At 42.2% G+C, this 12,575-nt stretch overlaps 1 protein-coding gene across 1 annotated transcript in view; it reads left to right on the top strand.

Moving 5' to 3' along the window:
- The first annotated feature begins 10,212 nt into the window (after positions 1 to 10,212).
- NFATC3 (nuclear factor of activated T cells 3) overlaps positions 10,213 to 12,575 on the top strand; it is a 664,419-nt gene continuing 662,056 nt past the window's right edge. The window contains exon 1 of the mRNA XM_063945273.1: positions 10,213 to 10,502. Coding sequence (XP_063801343.1) covers positions 10,418 to 10,502 — 85 coding nt within the window. The 5' untranslated portion in view covers positions 10,213 to 10,417. The remainder of the gene's footprint in view (positions 10,503 to 12,575) is intronic.

A 12,575-nucleotide genomic window follows, 5' to 3' on the forward strand; every position in this document is an offset into this window, starting at 1 on the left:
AATAAAGAAGAGTTTGTTATCTTTAAATTCTGAAGAGGGGAGAATAGTTGATGTTTTAATTTTTAATAAGTCGTCCCTATTTGTTTGTTATGTTTCAGTAAGGGCTCTATCCAGGACATCTTGGGGGTAACCTTGCTCTAAGAAAGACTGTGTTAGTTCATTACTCTGTATTAGATAGTCTACCTCATTCGAGCAATTTCTTTTGAGCCTCAAATATTGGCTCTTGGGTATATTCATAATCCATGGACGGTAATGGCAGCTCGAATAATTTAAGAAGGAACTACAGTCAACCTGTTTTTTAAAGGTTTTAGTCAGGATTTTTCCCGAGAGTAAGTCAATGTGTAGCGCAATATCCAGGAAGGTAATATCAGTAGGGTGAATAGTACTTGTGAAAGAAAGACCAAAAGTGTTGGTATTTAAATAATCTATGAACTGGGTGACTGAGTGATAATCCCCATCCCAAATAATAAAAAGATCATCTATGTACCTGCCATAGAGCACCAGACTCGCCCCAAATGGGCCCCCCCAAATCATATGCTCTTCGAGGTGACCCATATATAGATTGGCAAAGCTAGGGGCGAATCTGGTGCCCATGGCGGTACCATGAATATGTAAATAATAATCACTGTTAAACGTGAAATAGTTACGTGTAAGTATAAAGTGGATAGCTTTTAAAATAAAGTGGTTAAGATGATTGGAAATGGATAAATCAAGATCTAAGTAGTGTTTAATGGTTATCAAACCATTATCGTGAGGAATGTTGGTGTAAAGAGATTCCACATCACAAGTGACAAGGAGAATTTTTTTTTGCCACTTAATATCCTTAATAAGGTGTAGAAAGTGAGTGGAATCTCTAATGTGTGATTTAAGTTTTTTTACAGAGGGTTGAAGGTGCGTATCCACAAATGCTGATAGGTTAGAGGTAAGTGAACCCACCCCCGAAATAATAGGACGCCGAGGAGGTGAGGTAAATGATTTATGTATTTTGGGAAGGTGGTAGTATGTAGGGGTGACCGGATGTGCATTAAACAGATATTGATACTCAGTCCTGGATATTGCGCCACACTCAACAGCCTCAAGAAGTATCTTCTTAAGCTCCCCCACAAATCTCGAGGTAGGGTCGCCAGACAGCTTAGAATAGAATTTATTATTAGAGAGTTGGCGGTAGGCTTCTTGTAAATAGTCTGAGACATCCTGAATAACTGTTCCACCCCCTTTATCCGCTGCCTTGATTATAATCGACTTGTCTTTCTGGAGGGTCTTACATCCTAATGAAAGACAGGCTCTTAAGACCCTCCAGAAAGACAAGTCGATTATAATCAAGGCAGCGGATAAAGGGGGTGGAACAGTTATTCAGGATGTCTCAGACTATTTACAAGAAGCCTACCGCCAACTCTCTAATAATAAATTCTATTCTAAGCTGTCTGGCGACCCTACCTCGAGATTTGTGGGGGAGCTTAAGAAGATACATCTTGAGGCTGTTGAGTGTGGCGCAATATCCAGGACTGAGTATCAATATCTGTTTAATGCACATCCGGTCACCCCTACATACTACCACCTTCCCAAAATACATAAATCACTTACCTCACCTCCTGGGCGTCCTATTATTTCGGGGGTGGGTTCACTTACCTCTAACCTATCAGCATTTGTGGATACGCACCTTCAACCCTCTGTAAAAAAACTTAAATCACACATTAGAGATTCCACTCACTTTCTACACCTTATTAAGGATATTAAGTGGCAAAAAAAAATTCTCCTTGTCACTTGTGATGTGGAATCTCTTTACACCAACATTCCTCACGATAATGGTTTGATAACCATTAAACACTACTTAGATCTTGATTTATCCATTTCCAATCATCTTAACCACTTTATTTTAAAAGCTATCCACTTTATACTTACACGTAACTATTTCACGTTTAACGGTGATTATTATTTACAGATTCATGGTACCGCCATGGGCACCAGATTCGCCCCTAGCTTTGCCAATCTATATATGGGTCACCTCGAAGAGCATATGATTTGGGGGGGCCCATTTGGGGCGAGTCTGGTGCTCTATGGCAGGTACATAGATGATCTTTTTATTATTTGGGATGGGGATTATCACTCAGTCACCCAGTTCATAGATTATTTAAATACCAACACTTTTGGTCTTTCTTTCACAAGTACTATTCACCCTACTGATATTACCTTCCTGGATATTGCGCTACACATTGACTTACTCTCGGGAAAAATCCTGACTAAAACCTTTAAGAAACAGGTTGACTGTAGTTCCTTCTTAAATTATTCGAGCTGCCATTACCGTCCATGGATTATGAATATACCCAAGAGCCAATATTTGAGGCTCAAAAGAAATTGCTCGAATGAGGTAGACTATCTAATACAGAGTAATGAACTAACACAGTCTTTCTTAGAGCAAGGTTACCCCCAAGATGTCCTGGATAGAGCCCTTACTGAAACACAACAAACAAATAGGGACGACTTATTAAAAATTAAAACATCAACTATTCTCCCCTCTTCAGAATTTAAAGATAACAAACTCTTCTTTATTTCAAAATTAAATAGTGCCTCGCATTCGGTAAGGAAAATTTTAAACAAAAATCTTCCCATACTTAAAATGGACAGAATTCTTGCAGATTCTTTAGAAAAGGAAATAAAGATCATTTTTAAGAAAACAAGAAACCTTCAAAATCTTCTGTCCCCCAGTCATTTCGTCAAATCAAATGATCCTTTGGGATCCAGCCACAACTCTTCGAAATCAGAAGCCAGTGCTCTCTTATCTATCCCTATTTCTGGACATGGGAAATCCAGAATAGGAAGTCAAAGATGTAATAGACCTAGATGTATGATGTGTAAGTTTGTTACTGAGAGTGATCAATTCTCTTCATTCAAAACTGGGAAGACTTTCGACATTTCGGGTCAAATTACCTGCCAAACGACTTTTGTAATATACTTAATTACCTGCATTTGCGGGATACAATACGTTGGCAGGACCATTAGACAACTCAGTACTAGGTTCTCAGAACATAGAAGACTAGTTTTAAATAAATCTATGAAACACAGTGTACCCCGACATGTCAATTCCCTACATGATGGGGATTGCAGAGTTTTATCCCTACAGGGAATAGAACATATCACTACGACCCCACGGGGTGGGGATAGATACAACTATCTCTGTAATAGAGAAGCCTTTTGGATTTGTAATCTGGAAACCCTGCATCCCATAGGCCTTAATGAGAATATTGAACTTAATGGCATCTAATCTTTCTCCCTCTATAGGCTCTAGTATGTATGTAGGGACAATTATGTATATACCTGTGTGCTGTAATGTGAAGTTGACATATATGTTTTTATATATGTGTGTCTGTTGATTTTGGCATCCACGCATATATTGGATATAGATGGACTGGTTATATACATTTCTGGGATTTATATAATTATGGGTTTAATTATGAACCATACCCTAGCTCAGCTCAACACTGAAGCTGAGATTTAGATTATGTTTATAAGTAATAATCTTCTGTTTGTCCTCAAAATTTGCCTCCCCTCCTTTTTCCCTTGCGAAGAAATAGCTTTGGTCAGAACCTGGGCTCTGTATAATTATACTAATGAAATATATGCATTTAATCTCTTTATAGAACACTATATTTTTTCTATCTATTCTTCTATAAAAATGCTAATGCTAATAATATATATATAAAAAATACACAAAAAACTAAATAAAAATTCTTAAAAATGTAAAAGACAGACTATGAGAATATGTTCCTTCGTTTCTGGATTCGAACCGGGAGCCTTGTGGTCGTGGTCCATGTCTCTATCCGCTGGGCTATTGCAGCCGGGAGAACTAATGTTGGTTCTTTATGTATACCAAATCCTCTGGGATGCCATACCCATATCTATGTTAATTGCCGCTCTTGGTATAAGAATGGTGAAATAATGTTGATCACTATATAATGAAAATATAAATAAAAATAAAAATATTTAAATAATTCTAATAATGATACACCGAATGTGGTTAAGTATCAAGGATATATTATGCTTGATGCTAAACTTATTATAATTTATACTGCAGGTGATCTAAATTCATTTATTCGAATTAGATCTTATTATGCATTGTATCTTTATATATACCATGTAAATTACGGGATCACCTATATCTATTTATTCGGCATTCTTTTTACCGATTGCGGCAATATAATGTGTTTGTTTTTTATATCTTATTATTTTTTATATATTTTTGTATCTGTATTATTACTTGTAATCTAAGTAGCCTATACACCTGATTAAAGATCAAAAACAAGTGAAGGACACATGTGCAAAGGACCTATCATAGTGTGAAAACCTAATTACAACTCTCAGGTGTGAAGAGAGAGACCTGATAGCTGATTGGCTGCTGTCCATTTAAATACACCCACACCTGCCAAAATGGGTATTCACACTTCCTGAAGAAACCGCCGGTGTTGTGGGCGGAGAAATGCGTAGAGGGTCACCGTACAAACTTGTCCACTGCTGGAGACTTTATGGACCTTCCGCTACTGATATTGAGCGATTGAGACGCTTTTTTCACCACCTCCATTAACCGGACACACCGCAATCACACTCCTCTTGCTGTGCTTGAAAAGCCCCGTTCTGCTGAGGTGTTATGCAGTAACCACGATTCCGCTGCTGGACAATCTGTTATAGCCGCTGACGGCTGCCGTGAGTCACCTCCGCTAATTGCTATAGACGGGAATCAGCATTACTACTACGGGTGAGAACGGTCCTGAATGTGAGGGGTGAGATATAGCAAACACTAAAACCTCACTGCCTATAAATTCTAGCAACAGTTTTTTAACCTGCTGAAACATTTTTTCATACGCCTTATCAGTACGGATGATACCAGCCTAACATACTGTGGACTTTTACATCAATTTGGCGTTTAGGCCGATCATAGCTAATTTACTGCCAATTGTGTATGTGATTATCGTATATGCAACTATATTTGCACTGTGTGTTTTTCCTAAATTCACTTTTATTATCTAGGTGGTTTTTCCACCATATCTATTAATAAATGATTTTTTATCTGTAAACAGCGCTCCTTTAATGGTTTGTATAGAACATTAATTAGTATATATCTAAACAGTGAAGAGAATGGACAGTTGCTACATGTTTGTTACTGGTCGTTTTGTATAACCAGCAAGTATGGCAGTATCTGGACATTGCTGCCATCTGTGTCCATCCAGCAAGTTGGGCTGGTTTTTTGTGTCCAACCAGCAAGCGAAAATAAAGAGTGAGGCTTGCAAAGGACGACATACCCTGTGAGGTCACATCACTTTTAGCAAGGACATGCATCTTTAACGGGTGCGAGCGCAAGCACGCACCCATCCATCCTGCCACCCCCACCTCATAAAGCGCAGTCACGCTTCCAGGGAGCTGCATGGGCGCACACACTGACTGCCAGCAAGAAAAAGTAAGTTTTATCAAAAAAGCTACTAGCATTACTAATGTGGGGCATATGTGTAAGGTGCATTATTGTGTGGAATTATCTGTATTATGGGCATCACTAATGTGGGGCATATGTGTAAGGTGCATTACTGTGTGAAATGATGTGTATTATGGGCGTTGCTAATGTGGGGCATATGTGTAAGGTGCATTACTGTATGTCATTATGCAGGCTTGGTCTGGCCCAAGGGGGCACAGGGTAAACCCCTTGTGGGCCCCACTGCCTGAGTGTTGCAGGGTCAGAAGCGGAATTGGCGGCGGTGCTGGGGGGCACCAGCCAAAATCTTGCCTAGGTCATCAAATTGGCTAGGGCCAGCTCTACACAGGTGAGTGTGACACACAGATACACACACTGCTCTACACAGGTGAGTGTGACATACAGTGATATATTCAGATACACACAGGAGGGGTATGGATCATCAGATCTACATGAAAAAGGTCTACAGTGATTAGGCAGACCATTAATGATCAAAATGCACTAGGCTGACTGGGTCAAAAGGTCAGATATAAAAAGGTCAACATGACAAAAGGTAGACAGTAGGAAAGGTCCATGGGGTCAAAAGGTTGACACATGAAAAGGTCGAGATAACAAAAGGTCGACACAAAAAAGGTTAACACAATGTTTTCAAGTTTCGTTGGTGTCGTTTTCACCGTCAAAGCACGTGGAACCTCAATTAGTGTACCGCTTCGATCACCATGCTTCGGGCAGGTTACTATTCCCAATTGTAGTCCACGTGGATGGTAAACTATGAAAAAGTTGATTAAAATGGTTAAAAACACAAAAAAGCTTTGCCGACCATATGTGTGAACGACCATTTGAACCTATTGATCTCTGTACCTGTCTATGCTAAGCACTTTCAACATTTTACATGTTGACCAATTGACCATGTTGACTTTTTTTTTACCATGGTCAACATATAGCCTGGATATCCACAGGATACAATATACAATATATTGTATATAGACATACAAAGGTGAGTACCAGCATAATATAAATGCATACACACTAGTGTTACCCACAGCGCAACACACAGGTACAACTAGAGGTGAGTGTGACTCACAGTGATACCCAGTGGCACAGGAAGATATACAAATACAAACAGGTGTTACCATAATAATGTACTTAGCTGTCAGTGGCCCAATGCAGATGCTGTAGAAGAGAGGTGCTGGTTTGAAGTGCAGTGAAATCAGCCGTCAAGGCAGAGGAACCATCTGTAACTTTGCCAGCTGTTAGCAGGACTCTTGGACTGTAGGGTGATTGCAATGTCTAAAGCTCTGCCCCCTCCATTCTCCTTTGACACTGTGTACTTTCCCTTGTTTGGGAAAACACTAATTCATATTCCCCAACTGTCCCGTTTTTTGGGGACTGTCCCGCTGTCCCACCCACAGGCCGCAGTGTCCTGCGGTGGTGGGGGGTGCAGTTGGGAGGCTCCTGTCATCGCTGCTCTGCTGTAGAGCATCTATTCACAAGAGACAGAGAGCATGCCAACAGCTCACAGAGCGCTGGCCATGCCTTCTCTGTGACAAAAACTGGAGACTTGGCAGGCAGTTGTGGCAATGCTGTGAAACCATGCCCCCTTTTTGGGTGGGCACAGCGCCGCCGCGCAGAAGAGTCCTGCTTCTTGTCTAGTAGAAGCTCAATAGGCATACCTCCCAACATCCACTGGAGGCAAGTCAGGACCCACAGGTGGTGAAAAGAGGGCATAGTCTGTGGAAAAGAGGCTTGGCTTCACGGGGTTGGCGCGATCACGGGCCATGTCTCCCATTTTAGTCACAGTGGGGGCATAACCAGCACTCTGTTCGCTGCTGGCATGTCCCCACTCCCACTGCCTTCCATGAATAGATGCTGTGCGCATACACTGCGGGACACAACGGCCCATGGGAGGGACAGCGGGACCCCTACGCTTTTTGTCCCCCGTATTTTTGGAACCAGGACCAGGCGCAGAGCCCGGTGCTGGTTGTTTAAATATGGGGGAACCTCTATCATTTTTCCCCCCATATTTTTGCAACCAGGATCGGCTCAAAGAGCCCGAGGCTGGTTTGGCTTAGGAGGGTGGACCCCACGCAATTTTTTATTTTATTTTAACACTGTTTTAACACTGTTTACATCGGTAAAACCACAAATGCAGAATACGGCAGCTTAGTAAATTAGTCGTACTAAATTCAAAAAGTTGCATATTTACACTTTCGATGTCATTCGTGATTGAACTTTGATCTCAAACGGGAAAATACGATTTTTAGTAAATATACCCCAATATCTTCTGATTGGCCATGCAGTTAACCAGATGATATCACATGCGACCTGTGGTAGTGTGCAATGGAGGGTACACACTAGATGATAGACATTATGGCATTCCAATACGATTAATCGTTCCGATATTGACCTAGTGTGCACCCGGCCTAAAGATCCTACTGTACACTTACAAATGGCAAACTTTCTGCCATTCAAAAACCAAAGTCAATGTTTACTTCCTAATTTCTGATCCAAAAACACGTGTAACTAATACTCAAAACATAACTTAGTAGTAACATAGAATATGATGGCAGATAAGAACCACTTGGACCATCTAGTCTGCCCTTGTACAGTAACGAATTTTCCATTAGGCATGTGTCTAGGGGTGGCACTTGGATGCTTGTATTTGTACTGTCAACCTAAAAAGTACCAGTAACGGCAAAATATTTCCACTATACTATACCATATGCCATCTTTAATGGATTGTAAATTGGTAGGAAATGCACATACTGCCCTTGTAAGCTGTCCTACTTAGTAAATATACATAATTAAAATGTCATAGTTAGTGGTTTTTTTTATTATTCTATTAAATTGGCTATCATCAAATGAGGGCTTATAACCAATCAATAAAAATAATAAAATTAGTCAGGAGGGGGTGGCCATTACTGTTGTTCCTAGGGGCACCTTCACCCCTAAATCCGCCTCTGCCCTTGTACATGGTCATGCACAAACATTAAATACTAGGGTCATTTTTTGTCAGTAGCCAATTAACCTACCATTATATTTTTGGACTGTGGGAGGAAACGAGAGTAGCCAGAGGAAGTCCACGCAAACATGGGGAGAATGTACAAACTTCACACAGTTTAGGTGGAATCAAACCCATGACCTCAGTGCTGTGAGGCAGTAATGCCAACCATTACACTATCTGTACTGTCCTAGTAGGATAGGCCAGTGTTTGTATCTAGCACAAATAATAAATGGGCAAATCATATCAATCTTCTTCCAGATCGATAAAATTTGTGTGCATGTGCAGTTTGGGGGTGTTAATGTCAGCTCATGCATGATGCGCAATTAAAAAGAGAAAATGTACCACATGCGTAGTAATTATGAAAACTCCAAGGAATAGGTAAGAGATCATCTCTGCTGGCATTCAGGTTTTTGGATTGTACATCATTCCTCAGGACTGATCCAAAAATTGTATTGTATCAGGCATGACCGATCTTAGGACCACATTCAGGTTGGATCGCGATCCAACTGCAATAATTACAATGATGATTTATTATTATTATCCTTTATTTATATGGCGCCACAGGGGTTCCGCATCGCCCAATTACAGAGTACATATGCACATAATCAAAACAGAAAAACAGTAACTTACAGTTGAAGACAATATAGGACAAGTACAGGGTAACTAAGCATAACTACACCAGTAAATGACATAGAGATAAGTTTCAAGATGGCCCGAAACACTGCGGGATTTGGATAGTTGAGGATTATTAAAGTAAGAAAAGGATAAGCACATGAGGAAAGAGGGCCCTACTCGTGAGAGCTTACATTGTAAGGGGCCCGGTAGACAGACAGGGGTGACACAGACGGAGTACATAGAGAGCATGGGATAGAGGGTTAGGATGAGATTTGGCTGGGTTTAGTAAAGAAGTGGGTCTTAAGAGTCCGTATTGTAGAGAGGTGGAGAGTCTGAGGGGGAGAGGTAAAGAATGATGCGGGTTTTCCGAACGCCTCTGCCCGATTGACAGGATAAGGCGTTTGCGGGTCGGCAACGCTCCGTTTCCAAGGTGGGGACGGACCGTTGCGGGGCTTCTGAATGGGGCGTGGCGCAGAGTTATCGGGGCAGCTATGTAACTTCACACGCAGCTGCTCCGATCAAAAAGATGGCGGCGGGCCTTCTGTCGTCATAGCCAGGCTGCTCAGCAGGAGGATTCTCTTATTTCTGCGACTACGCACTAACTGTGGCGCAATTGCAATTAGTTTTGGTCGCAGATGGAGGACGGCGGTTAGCATGCTGGGCGGCCTTGCCCTGCGATGGTCAGACCCCAGCATGTGAGGCAAAGGATTGCAAATTCTGCTTTTCCTTACTGAATAGGGTCCTTAGATCACAGTCCCTAAACAGTAGTCTATACTCCAGACAAATATAAATTATTAAGTATTTCCGATGTGACATGCTAGCCTTCCGTTGTTGTCCAACAGCTGCACCTGCTGTTCTCTTCCTTGTGCGTATAATACAATCATGTATACAAACAGAACTTCACTAGCGTATGTGCGAATAGAAACATTGCTCAGACACAGCCATGCCCCAGTAGTCTCCAACAATATGGCCGCGTCGCCCTTTCCTGATAGACCACAGTGTCACTGTCAGATTATCCGTGCTCTCCGGGTGACAGCTGCGAGGATGGTGATACACAGTACCGGCACAGCCGCTCAGACGCAGTACATAAATAAAGTTAGAGATCTGTCTGTCTGTCTGTGGGGAAACATGTTGGCGAGGACAGGGGAGGGCCGATGACGTTAGTGAGACGTAAAACCAATTAGTAGCGTGGGGAGGAGGAGGGGTGTGAAGCTCTACCATCGCTCGCCAACAGCACCGAGAAAGTTGGCGTGGGGTGAGAGAAGCGAGCGGTACACCGGGGAGAGGGCGGGAAAGAGGGGCGGAGAGGACGGGACTCCGGGTGCGGGTCGCAGGCACCGATGAGTGCCGCACACTGTGGCTCTGACGAGTTGGACTTCAGGTTGATATTCGGGGAGGAGGCAGCTCAGCCCTTCGGAGCGGCAGGTAGGAAGCGGCGGAAGTCTCCCGTTATGTCACTGTTTGCAGTGCGAGGACACAGGGCGCAGAGTGACTGTGGCAGGTGCCCGAGAATCGCCGTAAATAGCAACCTGTCCGGGGGTCATGCCCTGTGACAGCCCTACAGGGGGCGCTCTGCAGGCAGAGCAAATGCAGCAGTAATGTATTTATCTGAATAAATGTGGACCCTGTGTTTATTATATATGCATAATGTGGTGGCTGGGGCGATAGCGGCGCTGGCTGCGGATTTGCTGCAAACTTCGTTCCGTCACACAGTTGCGCAAGTGCAGGAAAGTAGAGTTCGTAGTGCTCCATATATGCAGCGCGTCTATGTTACAGATCTACGCAATGTGCGTATGTTCAACGTACGTGACGGTCTTATAGAATGAGCTGTGGCGGCATATGGGCAGCGCTGCTGGGTAACCCGACGACGCACCGGGCAGCAGCTGTGCAGTTATGTATAGCTGAGGAGCAGTGACACACTCCGTTTTGTGCCCGGGGCGGGTGTCACTTTTTTGACATACAGTGGCACCGTGTTTCTCAGCCTGGTCTACCAGTAACTAACATGTCCTGTCTCAGATGCGTGTCCCTACAGTACTGTCTCCACACACGTTGTACGAGGCCTGGGGATAGAGCTGGGAACGTGTATAGGGAGAGCGCAGAAAGTTTGTAGCTCCAGAGCTGCCATGCAATGACGTTAATTTTCTTGTCCTGATCCCTTTCCTTTTAAAGTACTTTTATTTCTAAAAACTCTATGTATATTGGTAGTCAAGAGTATCCCTGCTCTGGACATATTTGGTTAAGTTTGCTGGTAAGCAGCATTTTGTATTATTAGTGGTATTGTAATTGAATGTATTGCCTATATTTTTACAACTTTCCTCAAACACTGTTAAGCATCAGGACTAGAAACAACTGTTCCCTTATCTTGTACTAGAATAGAGTCTGAATGTATGATATTATTACTGGTAAAATTACAAATAGTTTGTCCTGCATCTGTGTAAACACTGTACTACAGTATATATTGTATGTCATGCTCCAGGTGCTGACACCGGAAGTGCACTTTTATCTGGTAGTGAATGTAGCTGTCAGTTTCTCAGTCCTCCAGTATAAGGACTAGACCAACAATAATATTCTGGTTGGGGAGATTTAGTAGTATCATAGAATAGAAATGGGGTATATGGGTTTTAGATTTTCAAAGTGTATCTCTAACATTCAGGTTTTAATTGATTTTGTCAGGTGCTTGAGTTCACACAGAAAACAAACCCATAAAAGTGTACATGAAAGAGATCCACAAAAAAAAAAAAAACCAACAAACACCCCAAACAAATGCATCTTATACTGATGTGCACTTCTTGTTTTAACCTTAGCAGTTAGGTTAATTTTAATGTAGTGATTGCTAACCCACAACTCTTTTGCATTACATATACTTGAAGCAAACTGATGCTGACATCAGTTTTGTGTGTGTGGGGGGTTGGGTACAGGATCCCGACAGTGAATACTGACAAAGGCATCCCAACTGCCAGAATACCAACTTTCTTTTAAAAATAAATAATAATAATTTATTTTAGTAAGTTTACTACCCTAACCCCTCCCGGAATACTTATGTTCGGTATTCTGGCGCTGGTCTTCACTGCGGCCATCCTAACTGTCGGGATGCCAACTACATCCCATGTGGTAGCATGCAGGTGGGGCATATTTACGGCCAGCCATTTGCTCCCAATCTGGGCTGGTTTATTCTGAATATAAGAATATGTAATTACAGGAACAATTGCATCTGAAGTATGATTGTACAAGTGTGTACCTACCGTATCTTAAGTATGAGTGAGAGCAGCAGACTTTCTCATCATGTAACCTGTACAAGGGGGCACACAACACGACAGTGTGTGTACTGTGTACTCTCCTTCCTCTGTGGTTTCCAGCTGTAAAAGTGAGTGGGGAAAGTGTAAAAAGGCATATAAGGGGTAGTTTGAGCAGGTCTTGACTATTTTTTGTAAAATCTAGGAGCCAAAATGAAAGTGTAGGAGCCAGACCAGCTACCCAAAATTAAGAAATAACTACAAA

This window comes from Pseudophryne corroboree, chromosome 11 (assembly GCF_028390025.1).
Source record: "Pseudophryne corroboree isolate aPseCor3 chromosome 11, aPseCor3.hap2, whole genome shotgun sequence".
NCBI classification, from domain to species: domain Eukaryota; kingdom Metazoa; phylum Chordata; class Amphibia; order Anura; family Myobatrachidae; genus Pseudophryne; species Pseudophryne corroboree.